Below are 21,161 nucleotides of genomic sequence, written 5' to 3' on the forward strand. Positions count from 1 at the left end.
TTATAAAGACAGATAAATTCTAAGTTAGCAGTTAATCCCATGCTATGAAAGAATTGTCAAGTATTCTGATCAAACCCTTTTCTTAATAAAGAGTAAGAGCTTTATATTCTATTTGGTGGACTTCGTAGGGAGACTTCTGTATCATCACCAAGTTCCCTAGCAAAGTATGGTCTAGCCCTCAAGTGCAAAAAAGTCCAAGTCCAAAAAAAAAATGGCACTAGTAGTATTCACATGAATATTCACAGGTCCTCACACTACACAGAGATTTCTCTAGGTAGTCTAGAAATTGCAAAACTTAAGAGATGTTTCAGTGCTTTTATTTAGTTCTGGCATTACCCTCAACTTGTGCCTTAAAATCCTACAATGCATTAAAAACATGATTAATGCACAGCACATGCCTGATGATGAAACTTTATGTAAAAATGTATTGGGATTTCTCTTCTAAGAGATGCATAGGTTGTTTTCTCTGACATACACATAACAAAATCACAAAGGTATCCCTGGCACTTGAAACAGAAAAGTCACTAATGTTTTTCTTAGTCTTCTGTCCCACTACATCCGAGCTAATTGCAAACACTTCAGGACATTCACGTAAATGCTGCTTCTATGACATGCCTACAGCACTGTAATATTCCACTTTTAGTTGCTTTTTAACACCCTCCTTCCCCTTAGAAATACTGGTCTATCTTCTCCTTCTCAAGTTGCTTCAGGTTGTCACTTCAGTTATTCTTCAACAGGAAGATAAACTGAATACACAAGGTACCAACAGCCTGCTACATTTTAGAAATACCATCTTTCTTTCAAGACGTCACCCACTGCTCTAAACCACTCTCAGCCAGACTGCTGCAAATCACTAGCCTCAGAGCAAACTATCCCTGCTGCAAGGGAATGTTAGAAAGCCTCTTTCTTTTACATGAGGCCCAGAGGGGACATCACCTCGCAGGCACCATCTGGGCTGGAAATCCACGGGGATAATTCAACACAGCACTTCGCCCAGGCTGTTACCGAGCGCTGCTTGGCCTCCCTGCATGCGCAGTCCGGAAAACATGACGACCGGAATCCTACCGGGTAACAACCTCACGTAACGGCGCGGCCACGTTGCGAACCCCACGGGAAACCTGTTCGTAGCCAGTGGCCGGACACAGCTCAACCGTTAACGGCACAGTCGCTCGCAGCAGCTTTCCCAGCGCCCATCCAACACCGGCCCCGCCGCCGCCCACCCGTTCCCAGGGGGGGCAGAGCAGAGGGAAGGGGCAGAGGACGCCAGTGCCGCCTCGCTCTCACCGCAAAGCCCTGGCCGGGCCGGGCCGAACCACAGGGTGTTCACGGCGTCTCACGACACGGCGCCACCTCGGCCCGCGGCTCCCGCGCGCGCCACCCTCCCAACGGCCGCCGAGCCCCGCCGCGGCCCTTCCGCCCACGTGACCCTGACCCCGCCCCCACCGGCCCAGCCTCGACACTGACCGGCCGCAGAGCGCTGCTGCGTGCGCATGCGCGTCTCCACCCCCAGGAGGTGCGCAACGGGGGGAGGGCCAGGACTCTGCGAGCCAATGGGAACGCGGGCAGACAGGGGGGAGGGTCTTGCGAGTGCGGGGCGGAGGTGCGCGGGTTGTGGCGGCCGTTAGGGCGGGGCGGTGGCCGTTAGGGCGGGGCGGTGGCCGTTAGGGCGGGGCGGTGGCCGTTAGGGCGGGGCTTCCTCACCTGAGGCGGCCCCGCTGCAGCTCGGCGCGGCGGGGCTATAAAAGCTGAGCGAGCTGCACTGGAGCTATAGTCGTGTGGTGGAGGTCGGGAGTTGGGCGGGTTGTGCTGTGCTCATCTAAGCCTGAGGTGAGCGAGTCCCTTCAGTTTCCTTGTTGGCAGGTGAAACCGGTGGGCAGTTTCTCACGAGCCCGGCCCCCCTACCTTTTTCTGGTGTCTCCTTGCCTCGTGAAAGGTTTACCTTGCTTCATGCTCACCTCTGAGGTGTGTGGATTCAGCTAGCAGGAGAAGAACATGAAAAGCTTCCTGCCAGGCTGAAGTATTAGGATGAAGGAGTACTCTCTAGTGGGGTTGAGATGTTAGGTTTGGTCAAGTCAGCTGCTCTGTGAAACCTTGCTTGGTAATTGAACCATAAAACAGTAATAAAAATAATGCAGATATGACTTCTCTGTATTGCTAACTGTGATGCTTGTTTTATAGACAAGTATGAAGGCAGAGCGCCTGCCCCCCCAAAAATTGTGATTGTGTATTTAAATATCATCTCAGGAGCAATAACATGGGTGGTACGAAAAGCAAAGCTGATACAATGTTCACTGAATTTGGATGTTTCTTGTGTCATCAGTTGGCTGTACGGCAGAGTTAAGTTTTATGTGTCTTAGGAGACATTCCTTTGATTTATTTAGAAGTCCTGTTATATCTGGCATAGGCCATCTACCTTCATTTCGCATTTCCTCTTATCTGTTGCATCTTGAAACAGCCTTACCCTACTTATCAGTGAAATAAGTTAAACAAGTAACATTCTTCTAACTTTTTTTGTGTGTGTGCGCGTGTGTGTGTCTTCTCAGTTCCCTCCCAAGCAACTCCTTGGTGAGAGGAGGTTTTCAGGAAGCAATTGGCTGGTTCAACCCTGTTTCATATGTACTCTTTCCTCATATATACTCTCTTATTTCCATTGTTTAAAGCTGATTAAACTGTTTTTATCACAAATGGATTTTTAGGCATATAATACATTTAATTGATATTTTGCAACTTCTCAGAGGGAAGTTGGGAAGTCAGAAGGAAAACCATCAGGATTATTCCAGCTAATTGCAACATCCAGAATTTGGATCTTCATCATTTCATGAGAAATGATGTCCAAAACTAGCCTTAGCTACTTGAAGCTATCATTACCTTCAGTGAGAAACTGCCTTACAGCTCAAATACTTCTGTGAAGGAGCTTCTTTATATGATCAATATACCTATTTTTTATCATTTTACATCTTCTATTTAAAATTCTTTGCTTTGGCCTTATATTTGTTTGTGTGTCTCTTACCAAAAAAAAACAAAAAAAAAAAACAAAAAAAAACCCACCAACTTCCATATTTCTCTTTTTCTTTCCTTTCCTTTTTAAGAGATTTGGTTGAAAATTACAGCCTTGGTCATGAAGGTCGAAAGAATGCTTGCTTATCTGGGGTTTACAGCAGCTGTGACTGATGCACAATCCCAACTTACAGTTTACAGCTCAAATATCACTGTGAAGGAACTTCTTTGTGATCAATATACCTAATTTTTATCATTATGCATGTAAATTAATATACATGCATTAATATACAAGACTTGTATACAGAGCTAAGAGGAGACTGAAATCATTACAGGTTACTTGAACTGTATGATTTGTGTTGCATTAATACATCACTATGTCTATAAGATGATTGATAAAATCTATTAGCCAGGGCCTTACCAATAAAAAGCCATGGTAAATATCTTTTAAGTTACTGTAATAGTTAACTTGCCAATACATGTGAACTTTTAACATGTGAAATGTCAGTCATTAGTATTTTATCTTCCCACTTGGCTGAAAACATTATATTCAGTAAGATGTACTACTCACTGTTTAATTTTATTTTTTGACTTGCAAAACAAGGTGCTGTTTACATCTTCTGTAATATATCATTCATGAGGGCCAAGGCTTAAAAGAAGTTACAGTCTAGTTTCAGTTAACCAGTGGAAAAAAAGCTGCCTTTGGCTGGATCTATAAAGACTGGACAAAGCAGCCATGCAGGGTTGGGTAGAAGGAAGGGTAGGACTGAATAAAGCTTTTATTAGTCATTCAAAGTCCTCCTTTTTTTTTGTCTCCTTCAAAAATTATTTTAAAAACTCTGCCTTGATCCAAAACTCTCTTTTCCTGGTTTTAAACCTGTGAATCAGGGGCAGCAAGGAACAGTAATCTAAGTCACAGTCCTAATCATAAGTGTTCAGATTTTAATTGCATATATTTCACATATAGTACAGACTTATCAGTTTCATATTTATAAGATAGAAGAATAGAAAGATATAAACTACTTACACAAATCTATTAAATATTTTAGTACACTAATATATGGTCGTTTTTTATCTAGAGCTTTCTCTACCCAGTTTCTAACACAATGCAGAGCTATTGGTCAGAACTTCTCCCTGTGCAAGTACTGAAAAGGATTGCAATGGAGTGTTTATTATTACATGTTTCTTTTTCTTAATATGATACAATACAATAATTCACAGTCCAGATTAGAAGATGTATAACATAATGGTCTGAATTACTTGCAATTAGAAATGTCTTTCAATGTTGGATGTTGGGAAAATAGTTTTTAGGTATGGTTGATACTGCAACGTATACTTGGATTAGACGATCCTAAAGACATTCTGAAAAGAACGCCTAAGCTTCACAAACTATTTTTAGAAATGCAGTCCTCTCCTGATATTTAAGTGGCAAATGTACAACACAAGCCCTCACAAATTCCAGAACATGTGTGACTCATATAAACTGTTTTTACAATGGTCAAGACATAGTTATTACAGCTGTTATAAGGAACATCACTTAGAGCATATGCCTAGAATAAAATATGCAACTTCAAAGATTACCTAATCGAATGTATGACCTTTATATACACACCAACGATAGGACAGCATTAAAAAGTAAAAAGCTGTACATTTTATATTGCCTTCCAAATATTCTCACTTGTTTTTGTTTTAATTTTGAATCTGAAGCACCTTTATAGATGTTTTTAAATGTGGGAGTTCATGTGAAAAGCAACAATGAAGTCACAGTATCCTTGTATGGCTAGCTTATTTTACAGATGGCATACACTGGAAGATGTTAACCAGCTTGTGGTTTCCTGGGAGCTACTTAAGAGTTGACTTGAGGTACTTAGCTGGTTTGGTCCACAGCTAGTCTTCCTGTTCTCTCTTCTCTTCCAAAAGAGAGCAAGTTTTCTCCTGCAGGAAGGTCAGGGCAGAAACTCATCTTTGTTTTTTCAGAATCAGCTGTTGGTTTGCCATTTCTTTCCTCCGTTGCCTACAGGAAGACCAGTCAGCTAGCTTAGCTGTCTGATGTAACATCACTATGCCGCTTAGGGTCAACATTGTTCCCCTTCTGCTTCTGGTCAATGCAACTATAATTTATCATTTATTTCTACCATAATAATGTTTCCAAACAACTCAGCAGAATTCACAGCATGTTAAATGTAACTCTAAGTACTGAGATACATTTAAGTAATGCACTAAATATGCCAATACACAGCTAGCATCAGGTGGAAATTATGCTCAGAATTCTATTTCTATTAACTTTGTAAAGTCTATCATCTGCTTACAAAGTAATTATAACTAGTATTCAGCAGCTACAGCTTATATAGGATCTCCAGAAGTATTTTGTTGGTTCTTGGTCCCAAGGTAGAGAAGAGGCATAAAAACACCTATTTCCTAATAGGCATTTGCTTTGCTGCAATAAATTGTAACAAAGGCACTAATGATATGAAAGAAAAAATTTCTGATAGGTCTGCCAAGGAAAGTAGTTTGCTTAAAAACATTCATTTTATGCTTCTAAGATGGCATCATAAATAATGGATAGGCCAAAGGGATTGCTGAACATCCTGGGGAAAAGTAATTGTAGATGCATAAATGAAGTTGGTCCTATGGAACCTGAAGGCTAAACTCTGATTCAACCAGACCAGGATTTGGTCCTTGTATGGTAGGCAGGTATAATCTCTTTAAGGGAGTTTTCTAATTCTGAGTTTGAGAATGGAAGCATGCATCATTTCTGAACAAATTGCATTTTTTTGCTTTAGTTTTCCTATTTCTAGAATATTAATTAAACTGTCAGTGCTCTTAAAATATTTTAAAATATTCCTGGCTATTAATGAAGAATAACTTATGCCTCTACAAACGTAAGTGCAGTTCAGCACTTGCTCTTACATGAGTGATCACTGTCAAACATGTGAATTATTGTTGAAAGTCTTCTATGTCTTTAGGTATTTGTCTGTGAGACTCTTCTAATGTATACAAATGAATGATCAATTGTTTATATAAAAAGCATATTTCATTTTGGACTTACATGTAAAATTAAAAACTGAGAGATACTGCATATCTCTTACTATCTCTTATTTATGAAATTCTAGTTAGTGAAATTCAACCAGTCACCCTGAGTTATAAAATCCATCTTCAGGATAGAGGACACAGGGAGAGACATAAAAGATTGGAAGCATAAAAGCATATCCTCATAAGTACTAAGCAGTCTCTATTGTTTGATGACCAGATTGAGTCATCATTTAGGTAGGTGCTATCAAAGTTCACAATCTTCAAGTCCTTTTTAAGATACATTTCATTTAGTTTGTTTAACGTTCGAGCAAAGGTATACTTAGATGCACAACTATATGCTTCCATACTGTAGACTTTGTGGAAGTGCATATCAAAATATGGGTTATCCTAAAAAAAGAGAGAGAGGGAAATTATTACATGTATTGCAGGCATTAGAACAACAACTCTCAGGTCTTTTTCTCAGTTTGATGAACTTTGCATATGTCTGTTATTCATATTAAAGGATTTTTCAAAATGTTACAAGGCAGTGGTTTTTAGCTAACTGTTATACTTTGCCATTAGGGACTTTGCCCTGAGGAAAAAAAATTGCCAAATAATACACTCTATTAGGATTATACAATGTTGTTTTGAAAGGTAAGGATTTGTCCTGCTGTCTGAAATGCATAGTATGAAAAGCACTTGCCTTGGGTTATAAATACATCTGTCTGTCAGAGGAAGAATATTGATTGCTCTTCCTGACTAAATTGTAATTCTCCTTTTTTTTTTTTTTTTTTTTTTTTTTTTTTTTTGACTCCTTGGCACACTTAATATTAGCAGCAGCAAAGTTCTATTAAACTCTGAATATGATTTACAACATTATGAATATTTACAGCAACGTTAATCATCCTATAATTATGAGTTTGAGGTTCGTTGTTATTGGGAAATTCTCTAGCTGCCTTTGTTGGGGAAGGGCAGGGACATTTTGAGCAGCAAGATAACGCAGAGGATGTAAAGGAGTATTACTTGGGACTTTTTCCACCCCTGGCCTATGCTGCAAAGATCCCACTGGTTACAAGTGTACAATGAACTTGAGGTCATCTCCATGTCCAGGTTCCTAATTTTAGATTTAAGAGCAATATGCAGAGGGCCTGTAGATTCCTACACAGAGCATGTCTGAGTGATTCTTCCTGGACAGTTGTGGGAGGCTTGCTTCAAAGGGGAACTGCCAATGTGACAAAATGAGTTGTCATTTTCCTTGGAGCAAGACTCAAACATTTTGTCAGCTCTTGATTTCCATTTCACTGGTGTAAGGTAGTCTGAACTCAATCTTATGTTCATTTGAAAGCACTATATTCTTTCCTTGGACAATATTTTCTATGTGTGAATGGTTGTTAAAATATCTTTTTGGTAAGATATTCTCTTCAGCTTATACTTCCAGTTTTTATGCAATAGCATTTAATTCTATACTTTTGGTATGTTTTGTATTGTATTATTTTAGCCTTCTAAAGTTGTATCTGAGAGATTATAAATTTTTTAGCAGTTGAGATAATGAGCCAAGTTTAACCAGATATTTTATCGACACATTTAGTGAAAGATACTTTACTGACACTAATATGAAACTCTTGCACATAATGTGAGAGAAATTGTTATGTGTCAGAGGCAAAATTTGACCCTATTTCTTAAGCCAATACACCAAACCATGTACTTAGATGACATTTTATACAATGACACAAGTCATCTTTGCCACATAGAGAACAGGTTCATGAATTCACATGACAGAGCCATATGGAGTTAAATTTTGTTTTCAAATACATGTATTTAAATCTATAGAATCTATAGAATTAACCCAGATTTATACTGAGTACTGCAGTTATAGAGTTTTATTGTCAGTTACAATAAATAAACTAGCAATCACCTAGCTTATTCTCGGATCTGAAAGGGAATTCACAGACTAATGAAAAACAGATAAACAAAATCAACTTTACTTACAAGCAGTACAAATGCAATCCAGAGTCTCTGAAGATGCAATAAACAACAATAAAAAAACTTTTTAACATAATTTTCTTTTTTTAGATAATGCACTTTAATTGCACTTCAATATTTGTATAACAAATTGCAACACAAGAAATTTACTCTATATATATTTAATAATACATAACACTTACAGTATCTGCTTCTTTTCCATCAATCATTTCCAGGTCTTTCAAAAACCACTTTTCAACTATTTCATATTTCTCCTCTCGATCTACTCTGAAGTGTTTAACCATACATATTTCTACTTCTTCACCTTTAGTCACTGCAAAAAAAAAAAAAAAAAAAAAAAGGTAAAAGTTTATGGTTTATGTATGCAAGCAAATACTTCCTGGCAAGTTTTCTGATAATAGATGACTTAAACTGCATTTTAAATAATAACTAACGTCAGTTAGAACTGCATATCTTTATACTGGACTTACTGGTTTTGTTTTGCACAGTGATTAGAGATAGACTAATGTTCTCAGTCTACAAAGCCCATGAGTTTTAGCAGATCCATGTTATTCATCCTGTGAAAACCTGCATTTAAAATCAGGAGCAATATAAAGAAAACCCAATTCTGACACTGGATCCCTGTGGTTGATCTGCTTATCCTATTTACTCCAAGGGGGATTCTTCTGGGGATGCCACAGTTATGAAGCTGTGAAACCACTATCAAGGCTCTGTATTTATGACTTGTGCTATATTTTCCATTCTGTGGATGGGAGATTTCTTGTGTGGCCATTATTTTATAAAATATAATTTTGCTACAAAATACATATGAATACCACTTAACAAAAATAACATTAAAATTTTTTCTCAAAGTTGTCTGGTTCTATCTTTATAGAATTTACTATTTTCTTCCTATTACGCAGGAAATAAGGGGAAAAGAGTATGAAGACACTCTTTGTAGTCACTACCATTATTAATTGATTACGTTAAGTGCTGTGTAGATCAGACCTCTGTAAAATGCAGTAATTAGCATGAAAAGCATTGTAGTCTGAACACGGATTTTTAGATCAATTTCAATTTCTCCTTCTTTTTTTTTTCCCTTGCATCTCCTGCACATTCAGCCTAACAACTGGAGGACTGACCACTTCTCCAAGCCATCTTGCAGCCTCAGGTAAGTGCCAGATGTCACTTCCTTTTGTCATTTTGCCTTCATAGCATGAGACTACAGACAAAGGACCAAAGACAGTTGCTATGGACAGAACACTAAGTCACTCCATTAATGTGTGTTTTTTTTTTCTTTTACGTTTCTGTAGAACATGTGGCAATAGTTTTTCTTTTAATTCTAAATATTGTCTTGGTTTTTAAAAACCCATTTTGAAACTGACCTAACGTTACCTTCTCAGATAAGCCCCTTAGCTTATATCTGTCAAAATATCTTTTACTTCTCACCTGTTTGTAAGAAAACAGTTGCAAAATAAACTAAGGTTACGTATTGATATCCCTTTCTACCTTCCAAGCAAAATAATGAACAATATATAAATAGGGTATAATTTCTCTCATCCTATAGCTTCTTGAACAGTCTCCTGGGAAGTCCCTATCACAGTCGTTCTCTTTTTGGTCCTATGTGCAAGACCAATCACAGCTCCTAGGTGATGTTTCAAAGAATTCCTTTTTTTTTTTTTTTTTTTTTTTTTTTGCTTTCAAGAAAATCTGTGAAGTTAATCATGGAATGTGTTCTTAATTTTCAACTTCTTTCATTGTGGGTTTTTTGTTTGTTTTTGCTTATTTGTGTGGGTACACATAAGGCTTCCTCAGACTTAAGAAAAACAGTCCTTTCAGAAACATAACTGGATATCTTGGGGGCCTGCAGAACCCCTGGACTACCATTCCTCTACTGCTTGTGTAGAAATCATAAAGAATAAGGACACTTAAGAACTGCTGTAATGGAAAGGACACTGCTAAACTGCTGTAACAGAAAGAATGAATCTAGAAACATGTACTGCCCAGAGATGAAAATTGTATTTGTATTTTTAAATGCAATTTACTTCACAAACTAATTTGACAGACTTGTAAATATTTTTTTTCTTGTAAGATTAGCACTTCTCAGATCTACCTTATTCTCATTGTGTTAAACTTTAAACACTTCTAAACTTTAAAAGCTTCTTCTTGTGCGGAGTGTGGATATGGCAGTGCCTTGAAAGAGCTTGGGTCATTTCTTAAGGTCTTTGATGGAACAAACACCCTCTCGGGAGCCTCTGTCTTCCAATGGATAATATAATGTTATCCCTACCATTCTTCCCAGCCATATCAAGATAGAGTTGCTGAAAATTCCTGAATGTGGTTGTATTTCAGCTTCACTTTCTCTTCTCATGTTATTGTCTTCACTTAAGAACTGGGACTATAATGCAAATAAGGAACAATTATGTTGAGCATACGTTGTGAAAATAAGATTTCCACACTGAGATTTTGTTGTAACAATAGACTTTAAAGGGTATATACTTCTGTAGTTTCCTCCTTACACATAATTTGAGTGATTTTCTTTTGTTATGTTTAACTTGAAGTTAATGGTAATTACAATGAGCCTGCATTAAGATTCGAGATAGTATGATTTGTTCTTAACTAACTGTATGGATAGCATTGATACTTTTGCCAAATGCTCTTTAAAAGTCATTAAATAATAATAATAAAAAATTAAAATCTTCACTCTCAATATTTATTGAAATTCTAATGCCTGGAAATGCCAGTCTGTTACTAACACAGAAATGTTAGTCAAACTGAAAAAAAAAATTCAACTGATAACCACAGATGTTGGATGCAGCCCATCTTTCAGAATCAAATTTCCACTTTACTCACCACTGACTTGCTATTCCTAGGTATATTAGTGGATACTGGAGAGTCCTCACTCATAATACGCAACATAAATTCTCTTTTATGTCTTCAGAGAGTTCTATTAAATTAATTTTAATGGCTTTCTTTAATGGCTTGTTCTTCACTGACTTGAAAATAAAATTTCAGTAAGGATTTTAAAGGTACAGAATTTTATTTTTTCTTTAAATGTTTCATAGTGAACTGTTTAGTTCCACTGCCCACAACTTCAAACATCTACCAAATAGTTCTGTAAGCTATAAGATCAAGTTGGTGGTTTGTGCATTTAGAAGAACTACAAAACTCAGGAATCCCTTTCTTGAAGAGGAAATTACTTTCACAGTCCTAATATATAAAGTTTTTTATACTGAAAACCTTTGAGGCTAAGTAGATAGCTTGCTCAGTAACTCATAAGTAAAATAGTGTAAATACTCTGAAGACTTTCGGTATTTACAAAAATGAGTAAAGGATGTGGCTAAAATCAGTATTTCCACAGTATTGCAGTATTCTTACTTCCAGTATTGCAAGTGCTTTTCTCAAAGTGCGCTCATTTAAGTTTGTCAGAACCATCTTAGTTTACTCAAACTTCTTGGAAATCACTCACTGAAATATTTAAGCCACAAGATTAATTTATTGCTACTTCTGTAAGTGGAAATGTAGTGCTTAGGCACAAAATCCAAAATCGGGCACAGTGCAAAAGCTCTAGAACTTCCAGCCGTTCCGGGCCAGAGCCCTGTGCTCTCCCGCCTTCACGCACCCACCGCGCGCCGCGGGGAAGTATCGCTCTTTCAGAAGCCCAGTGGCCCCTTGAGCTTCGCACAGGCTCCGAACGCTTTTGGAAGGCTGCGTTGCGAGCGGCCCGTCGCCGTGCGCGTTCCAACGCTCCGGGCGTTCGGAGCGCGTCAGGAAGGGGAGGAAACGCCCCGCCGCAGGGAGGTGGGTGCAGCCGGGGGTCCCGCACCGAGCTGGGGCTGCTCTGCGCGGAGCCGCCCTCGCTGCGCGCAGCCCTGCGCGCTTGGCCCCGCACGGCCGCCCGCCCGGGCCCCCAGCCCCGCGCCCGCCCGCGGAGCCCCCGTTGCGGCAGCGCGGTACCTGCGGCGCACAGGTAGAGGCGCCCCGCGCCCGCGCCCTCCACCTCGATGAACTCGTGCAGCCGCTGCCGCAGCGGCCCGAAGAGCCTCTTGGCCAGCTCCTCCTTCAGCAGCGAGGACATGGTCCCTGCGGCTGCCCGCGCGGCCTCAGCGGCGGCCGCCGGACCCCCGCGCCGTGGGGCCGCGGGGCCGCGCCGGGTGCCCGCGGGCAACCCGCGCAGGCTGCGCGGTGGGGGCGGGCGAGGCGTCCCGGCCGCGCGGGGCCGCGCCGGCGAGCGGGGCCGCCATGGCCGAAGCAGCCCCGGCGGGACCCGCTGCGGCGCGGCCGCCCCGCGCTGCCGCTGCCGCCGCCGCCGAGGGGAGGCCGCCACCACGGGGGCCGTTAAGGGGCGGCCGGGCCGCGCAGCTCCACGCCCCGCAGCTGCCGCCCCGTCCCGTCCCGTCGCGCCGCCCCGCCCCGCGGGAGCCGCCCTGCCCGCCGGCCCCCCGCTCCCCGCGGGAGCGAGAACAGGCACGTAGGGAAGTGCGCGGCTGATAACGGCCGCTTCCCGAAAGCCTCATGTTGCTTGGAGCGTTTTTAGGTAGCCCTATGGCTGTTACTGACGTTTGCAGCCAGGGGCAAAAGCACCTCGTGCCAGTGCTTAGGAGCAGAAAGCGGGTGACCTGAAGGAGAGCTCGGCTCCGAGCAACAGGAGTCCTGAGAGGACACGGGCAGCCGGGGCGGCAGAAGAAGTCACCCTCTGAAGTATTGTTACATTTGTGACAGGCTTCATACAAGCTAGATCCATAAGGCAGGAATGTTTTCAGGAATTCTTGATGTTCATGGCACTCTTCAGATGTCCTAGGGACAAGTCCTTTCATTTCATCTGCAGTAGCCTCTGAAAGAGCTTTATGTTTGGTCTCATTCTTGGTTGCTTGTTCAGTTTGGGTATACGGATTCTTATATCCAAGCTACCTTATGTAATGTTCATACTTACATTCTCATTGCTGCTTACAAAGTAATCTGATATAGAAAACATCTGACTGCTGAAATGAAGACTTAGAAGTTGAGGGAGGAAATTGATTTTTTTTTCCAAAAAATAAGGTCTTGTCAATATTATTAGAATAGTTTATTGCTATAGATCTATATGGTGATTTGCTGGCATGAAGCAGAATGAAATCAGGTAAAATTATGTTGCTATAAAATTAATGAGAATCATCATGCTAGATAGTAAGCATATTGACTACATGAGTGAAAATGGACGGAGAAGAAACAGCTGTAAGATTTTAATTCGCTCTGCTTCCTTTTGGTCTCAGGTATCTGGAAAGATATCTGTGATTCTTAAATCTATAGAAGAAATTTCACCCCTACATTCAGAGAGTGAAGTTGGTCTAAGCTTCCGTTTTTGGTTGTATTTAGTTAGTACAGAGCATAAAGACAAATTTCACCTCCTTAAAGATTATATGAATCTTACAAAAAGAGCTTATCTCTGCATGATGCTGACTTGGAAACGCAGACAACTGCATGTCAGACAAGTGCTTTAGTGTGAAGACCTTCGAGCAGATAGCTGATGCTCAGAGATATCCACATCCATGGTGCCCATTCACATCCATGCCTCGAATTTGGGGCTGGCTGCACGGCAGCTTGCAGCTCACAGGGCTGCAGAATCGCCAGGGCTCTGCTGAGGCCCCTCACGCTCACATTGCGCTTCATCACTATCGTGCTTGGAGGTTAGTCTTCGTACTCAGTGCCAGAATCCTCATTAGGAAACTATGTCTGGCTCAGCCACAGTCTGTGGTTCATGTTATAGCTCATATGCTGGATTTTTTTTTGTTTTTGACTTTTGGGCAACAAATATCCAGATGCCTTCAGAAATTTTGAGAGCTTTTATTTTTTAAAATCATGCAATAGGTGCATTGCTACCAATTCTGATAACAAGCCTGCTCTCTGAGCAGTGCTAATGGATGCCCAGCTGTTTCTCCAGCTTGTGTCTACACCTGCTTGGGCTTCGCTGCACGGGAAGGTCTCAGCTGCACGGGAAGATCTCAGCATCCACCGTGCGCATGGGCCGAGCCCGAGTCCTCCAGCAAACACCTGCGTCCAACGGCTGCATATTGTGCCAGAAAGCACTACCAGTGTACTGACAGGTACATTACTCAGTCTTCATATTTAGAAATCTTTTGGAAAAGAAGCAAAAGTTTTTGATACTTTCAATAGCAATTTGTATATATTCATCTGATTCTTTCATACAACCATCCAGAAAAAAAAAGATATAAAGGCATTTGTAAAAAAAATTCTATAGGTTTATTTCTTAGCTGTTGTTTGTGCAGATAGTACTCGAAAGATCCTATCCTGTGATATCACTGTTTGCTTCTCTATCTTCTTTATCTACCTATCTCCTCTAAAATCAAATTAAATTTCAAAAAGTACTGTAGAAATTAAATTACTTCTTCAATATCCTGTAATGGATTTTGAAATGCTGCATTAAGAAACTACTCTGAGTATATTCCTTAAGAGTTTTAATGTTGATTTTAATGCTCACTGTTAGTAAGAAATAGAAAAAAATCATAATTGTTTATTGCTCTTGATTCGTTTGATTCTTGATTCACAGATTCATCCGCCCTGTACTAGAATGTAGCAGGAGAGTTTCAATAAACTGATATCAAGATTAGCTAGAGAATTCTGGATGATGCCTAAAACTTTTTTTAAAAAAATATTTTTTCATCTCTACCCTACACTCTGTAATAGTTTCTTTTCCATTATGAGAGCACTTTGGGTAGAAATGGCCATAGCATTTTGCAGATGACTCACAAGTATTTTTCCTACTCTCCACCTCTCTGCCCCTTAGCTGACTCAGAATAGAGGCTTGCTAAACTTCAGCATCTTTCTCTACACTATACAGCTAATTTTGAGGTGTAAATGTTTTCCTGTCAATATATGAAAGAGTGTAAATTCTTACAGCAATTAAACAATATCTGCAATGCCTACATAGAGCTGCTTGCCTGCTTTACAGATTCTATCATCTATCTGCTTTTTTTTGTTATTTTTTGTTCTCCCCTTTGCTTCTCTTCTGGTATCTCCCTTTCTCTCTCCCTCCCCTTTCCAGCTTTTCCTCAAAAGCACGCACAATTCTAGAGGCTGTTGGTAAATTCTTGTGTTCTGCAGTTTGAAGCTCTCCAGATCATATAGACACGGTCCTGCTTAGAAAGTTCTCCCTTAGCATGACCTTGTGCTAGCTTTGTTATTGGGAACTGTACAGGGAACTGTAGGAAACAGCCTCCTAGAAGCCACTTCGATGATTTGTGCCATGATATTTCAGTCCCCCTTTAGTTATGTGACTGGGAACCAGCATCCTAGCAGTTACATATCTTATTGCCAGCAGTTAGGCAGTAGCTCACCCAGCTAGCAAGAACCTACTAATCACAGCTCAGGATCAGCTTCCCAGTCTGCCAGTCACAATTAGCTATGACTGTCAAGACAGGTTAATTACAGATGTCTTTCAGAGCTGGGTGCCCTCCACTACCCCCAGTAATCTGCAAAGGAGCCCTTGGCAGCATGAAGCATTCAACAGGGAAACATCTTAGACCTTCCTGCCAAATACTAATTACTCTTGTTCTTTTTCATGCTCTGTGTTTTCTCTGAAAACTTAAATGTCTGAGTATAGTTTTCTTTATTATACTCAAAACATTAACTCTAATAGGTGTAGTAGCAGGTCTTAATAGGATAAATGTCTCTACTTTTAATCTTTATTGTTTCTCAGACACACAGTTCTGGGAAAAAGCAATTCACCAGCTTTAGTACAGATATTTATGATGGTCCCTATACTCCTATGGTTGTACTAATGTGCATTAGTATATACATTCAACTGATTACCTGGAGCCTGATCCAAAACCCATTAAGTCAGTAACAAGATTTCCTGTGATTTTGGTGGGCTTCAGAGTCACTGCTCTGAAACAGCAGAATGGTCACCATATTTAATTTTTTTTCTGTCCTTGACAAATGAAGGGATTAACAGTGGTGCTTTTAACTATTTTTGATGAATAATTAGACTTCTATGATTCAAGAAAACACATTTTTACAAAATAAATAATTGCTGGTTTAAGACAGTGTGGAAGAGATGAGTCACCTCCTGCTCCTAAGGAAGAAGCGTCCTGGCAGCAGCAGGAATGGGCTGTTCCCCTTAGGAAGGTGGCCCAGGAGCACCAGGTGCCCTGTCACAGGCAGCGTCATCCCCGCAGCGCTCAGGGCCATGTGCTAAAGACAACAGTTCCCAGTGTCACAGGCCCAGGTGTCCTGGGCGAAGGCGAGGTGACGAAGCACGTCCAAGGGACCAGCGGCAGGACGGAGCACAGCACAGGCAGCGCCTGAGGCCCGGGCTCCCCTGGTGGGGCTGGACCTGGCAGGCAACGCCTGGGGTGCTCGCAGGGCTCTGGCGCCTACGGTCACCTGCTGTAACCGAGCATGCCCGTCTGGTCCCACTGACTGAAATAAGCTGTGCAAAAGGGGACATTTACGCTGCTCGAGAGGTGGGAATTCACTGCGTTCTGCATCCTGAAGCCCTACAGATGATGTACATTGATCTCCATTTAAAATTTACACCGAGAATCACAACGTTCATGGAAGCATCTTGTATACCATTCCTTACTTGACAATGCTGTGGAATAAAAGGAAAGAAGGAGAATATAACGTTCAGAATAATCTCTCAAACCTGCAAAGGATCCCGGTAGATTAAAAAACGTAATTTACCATCTTTAAATTAGGCTTTAGTGTTGCTTCTCTCTGAGGCTTCAGATACAGATTTCTCAGCTTACACTTCATCTGTTTTCTGTATGTATTCTTCACAGCTTTTCACATCCATTTGTCACATCATAGATGAGGTTTTAGAGTATAAACTAGAGTATAAATTAGAAACTGCCAAAAACATGCTGCAATGAGCTGGCTGTAGAGCAAGATTTCAGAAAGTGAATTCTGAATGGTCGTTACATGTTATCTCTTATTATTAATGCTCCAGTTTTCTCAGACTTATATTCCCACTGGTATTTCTAGATAATCTATAAATATCCATGCATCATGGCCATCTATTCATGTGTTACTGATGGCTATATCAGTAAAATTAGATCTCACTGCTGTGAAGCATAAAACTGGTCAAATAATACTGAAACTTGTAAGAGGAAACAGAGGTTACACTGATTCATGCAGCAGTGCAGATAGATGAGATAGGTTCAAATTTTTTTATTCAGTTTTAAAGTAGAAGAATACAAGTGCTTGCTAGAGAAGGTATGAGTTGGTTAAAATGTTTTTGTAGACTTTTTTTTTTGCCCTGAAGTCCATTGGGGATCCCATTGAAAGAGCCCTGCACCAAGCTCAGGACATATGGTTGCTCGAAGAGTGGATGTTGCAAGACCTCATCGGTTTGGATAAAGAACACTAAAATCTGCATAGGTTCGGTTTCTCTAATGGTGTGCTGTAGTTTTCCAGTTTTTTTAAAAAGTAGTGTTACTGACTTCTGGGAAGAAAGGAAATGAAAAGAATTTATCTGAGATAAACTTTTATGTTGTTTTACAGATGAAATTAGAGGCGTATTGTGAAAAAAAAACATTTCACAGGAGGTATCCAGTACTTCTCTTCTATGGATAATTTACACACACATTGATTTTAAACATGTCTGAGCAAAAGATTGGGGCCTTGGTAAGTCAGCTCATAAGAGTAGGATTGTTCAGCAAAGCACATAATAATGCACTGATGAATTAGAGCCATATTTAAAAAATGCGATAAAATCCTGGCATGATGGATTCAGCACTTCATTATTCAGACATAATCCATTCAATCTCATACTGTTTTATTTTATTTTTTTTCCCTTTGTGGATGTAAAGCACTGAAGACTAAGTTAAAAATAAATCTTGTACCTTTCTAGACATGCCAATAATTGTTGCCCTTCTGATAGCTGGAACTGCTTGCAGGCTTAACTCTCAGGATCCTGACAGATATGGGTAAAACAGCAACTTTTATGGCATGTTCTATAAAAATACCAGAAAGTGAGTACAGTAGAAAATTACTTTGACCAGAAGTACCCTGATAAAAATATATGAAGCAGATTAGACTGTGAAGCAAACTAAATTACCTGTTTATGTTTTCTTTGAACAAAGAGTTTTTCTTGAAAAGTTGCTCTGAACAACATGGATACTCTGTCAGAAGCCTCTTCATACTTTTTAATGATGATCTTCATCTCTACCTTTGTAGTCTCTAGTAATAATTTTCATTTGCCTTGGCACAGGAACTATTCTCTTCTCTCATGAAAATTGAACATTATTATTAATGGAGATAGTCAATTACTTCAGATTAATGTGGATTTATATTTAAAATCAATACATCAGCATGATGCAAAGCACTCTTAAAACACTGCAAACTTCTGCTGGACATCTAATCCATTTTTAAAAGATTCATAAAGAGTCGGGAATCTATACAAGTAGATAATTTGTATGGATAGCCTATTTAGGGGATGAGCACACATTTGACAGTTGCAAGGCTTGAAGTACATTTTATTCTATACAGATATTTACAGTATGCTGTCTTATGTTGTCAGTCACTCAAAAAGGTTAACGTCAAATACATTCAGCTTAGAAATAAAATACAAAAATATTGAGAGTGAATTTAATCCATCATGGGATAAAGCCAGTGAGAAAAATGATGGACACACTCCTAATGCTTTTGGAGGTCTCTGCCATTGTTAAAGAGTAACTTTAGCCCATTATAAAGTATTGGTTTCAGTATAAGGGTAATTAGCTGAAAAGTAATGGCCAGTCTTTGCAAAGTATGTGATGTGGTCTTAAACTAGTTTCTAGTTTCCTCTACATGAAACCAAAATTACTGAGTATGATGTAGGCAGATAGCAATTCTGAGTTGTCCAGTTTAGCAGGACTTCTAAACATGGCATGGAAGAAACTCCATAGAAAAGTAGACTTCATAAGGATACTAGGTCATTTGCCTTCCTCAAGGCAGGATCAACTCTATCTAGGTCATTTGCTACACTGCTTCAGAATGAAGCCACAACATCTGTAATGGTTTTAAAGCCATGTGCCTTGCATGCCAAACTATAACTTTAAAGAACCCTCTGTTTGCCTGAACAACCTGGCTCTTTTAGGGTTTTCTGGATGCGGAGAACAAGCATGATTTGATGTGGAGTGTGTGAAAAAAGAGCAGGTGTTCAAGAAAAAGTTCTACTTTTTTGACTTAGGATCTCCTTGGACGTTTGGTGATGCGAACTTGGCTTAGTTTTTTTTGTTTTTTGTTTTTCTTTACTCCTCCTTTAATTCTTACATTCTAATTCTTACAACTGGTGGGAGCTGTTATTAATGTCCTCAGCACAGGAAAAGGACTGATTGTCATTAATGTCTTAGTGGACATCAGAGAATCCACATTTTGATTTCCTTTATCTGATGAAACACAAATACCAACTGAAGTGCCTTCTTCCTTGTGTGGAATTTCAGATGTCTAAAATATTTGCCTGTTTCTTTCATGAGACCATCCTTTCTTTAGCTGCCTGTTTCTATGAAATCTGAAGAAAGTTGATTTTTGAGAGGCAACTGCTTCACATCAGTTTTTGATATTAACTAAGTCACACACATAAGCTGCATGTGTGGAAATAATGATTGCATGCACATGCAAACGTGCATCTTGTATGATTGCAGATGTCCTATTTTCTAGGCTGGAATGCTGCAGACTTAAATCATGAATATACTTAAATAATGTACACCACGTGTCACTGTTTCCTTTGCCTATGTTATGATTTAATTGCTTTGTTTGTTCCCCTCCATCTGCAACACCTTGAAGGGTATGAATAAGCACATTATAGCAACTAGTCTCATGTTCCAAACTAGGAACATGCATAAATGTGTAAGGCTTTGCAAAACATCTCTTCAGTCACTCAAGTGATAACTTTTTGTACACTTTTTTTTCTAGATACATTGACAGGAGTCCAAAAGTGCAATGGGCAATGTTCAGCTTTGACTGTTGCATTTTAGAAGAGATCTGTTACTCACACCAGTGATTATTTTGCAAGGAACCCAGTTGGTATTTTTATTGTTTTTTTGAATTCTTCATAATAAGAACAATCAAGACAAAGATAAAATATTATCCTTGATCCCAGTATCTTTAGACATGCCCTAGTTCTTGTGTTGTGGTGAATAATCATTTCCTGTTTCCACGCTGTTTGTGATTTTATAGACTTTGACTACATATTAAGTTCCCCTTATAAGTTTGTTTACTTATCCTGTTGCATATTGAAAGTCCTACCTATTCCTTGGTGTGGAATGTAGTAGTTCAGCACCACTTCTTACAAAAAAAAAAATCGTATCTCAAATGGTTCCCTGTGGCTACTGTAGAAGCCTTTGTAATTAAAGTATGTTAAGTGCTTGTGGGGACAGGTAGGATACAATTCACATAATTACACAGACCAATATTTGCATATTCTGTTTACTTCAGAACAAAGATTTTGAAAAACTTAAGTATTTGCTGGATAGTTGCCATGAGCAAAGGAGCCAACAGGAGTTCAGCCAGGTAAGTAAAATAGATTTCTGCTAATAAAAAATTAATCCGGTAATACAAGTGCTCCATGTACATAACCATTGCATTTATGCAAATATCATTTAGAAGGACAAAGAGCATTTGTTGGGAGTGTGCAACATTATTGATGCCTTTGCCATTTTAGACTATTTCACTTGAAGCTGTTGTTCTTATGTGGAGTATTAGAGTGCTAATCTGGCTGATACCAGTTTCCCAATCTTGAGGGACCTACACTTGGCAGTCTTTGTTGTGGTAATAAAAAACAGCAGATTACAGTATATTATCTTGGCAATGTATATGCAAGCCTCATGGGAAACCTGGTCCTTCAGTATGTATTATTAGGTGTGAAGACTGCTCTATTAAAATATGCTGATAAATTGAAATAATTGTGACTACATCTAATGTAGAAGTAACAAAGCAGGTTGAAGGTTTGCTGTTTTGTTACTGGAAAAACCTTCCACAGAACAGAGAAAGCAAAAGCAAGGGTAAAATGAGCTCATTAAGAATCTGTGAAAATAGTTCTTTGATACCAGGGCAATGAATATTCAAGTAGAAAAATTTCTGTCTGAATATACGAGGACTTTCTAGACTTTCAAATCAGTTCAAAGACAATCTCTGTAGGGTTAGTGATGTTTTTACTGCCAATTAGCCAGGACAAGAACATACAGGGACAAGATGTATTTCTGGCCTGT

General features: G+C 39.8%; 1 protein-coding gene across 1 annotated transcript; it reads right to left on the reverse strand.

Annotated features, from left to right (window-relative positions):
• Positions 1-6,114: 6,114 nt before the first annotated feature.
• On the reverse strand, positions 6,115-8,321 carry EXOC1L (exocyst complex component 1 like). The gene is made up of 2 exons (XM_010212309.2): positions 8,175-8,321; positions 6,115-6,417 (listed from the first exon to the last, which is right to left on the reverse strand). Exons 1-2 carry the CDS (start codon positions 8,274-8,276, stop codon positions 6,154-6,156), a joined length of 366 nt encoding a protein of 121 aa, XP_010210611.2. The 5' UTR covers positions 8,277-8,321; the 3' UTR covers positions 6,115-6,153.
• Positions 8,322-21,161: the final 12,840 nt, after the last annotated feature.

The sequence above is a fragment of the Tinamus guttatus genome, unplaced genomic scaffold (genome assembly GCF_059628265.1).
Source record: "Tinamus guttatus ecotype Peru unplaced genomic scaffold, ASM5962826v1 Tinamus_guttatus_pri_ptg000213l, whole genome shotgun sequence".
Classification (NCBI taxonomy): Eukaryota; Metazoa; Chordata; class Aves; order Tinamiformes; family Tinamidae; genus Tinamus; species Tinamus guttatus.

Coding starts and splice junctions, on each gene's coding strand:
- EXOC1L (XM_010212309.2), bottom strand. CDS start 8,276: ATGGTTAAACACTTCAGAGTAGATCGAGAGGAGAAATATGAAATAGTT. Junction 6,418..8,174: donor ATGGAAAAGAAGCAGATACT/GTAAGTGTTATG, acceptor CTCTTTTTTTAG/GATAACCCATATTTTGATAT.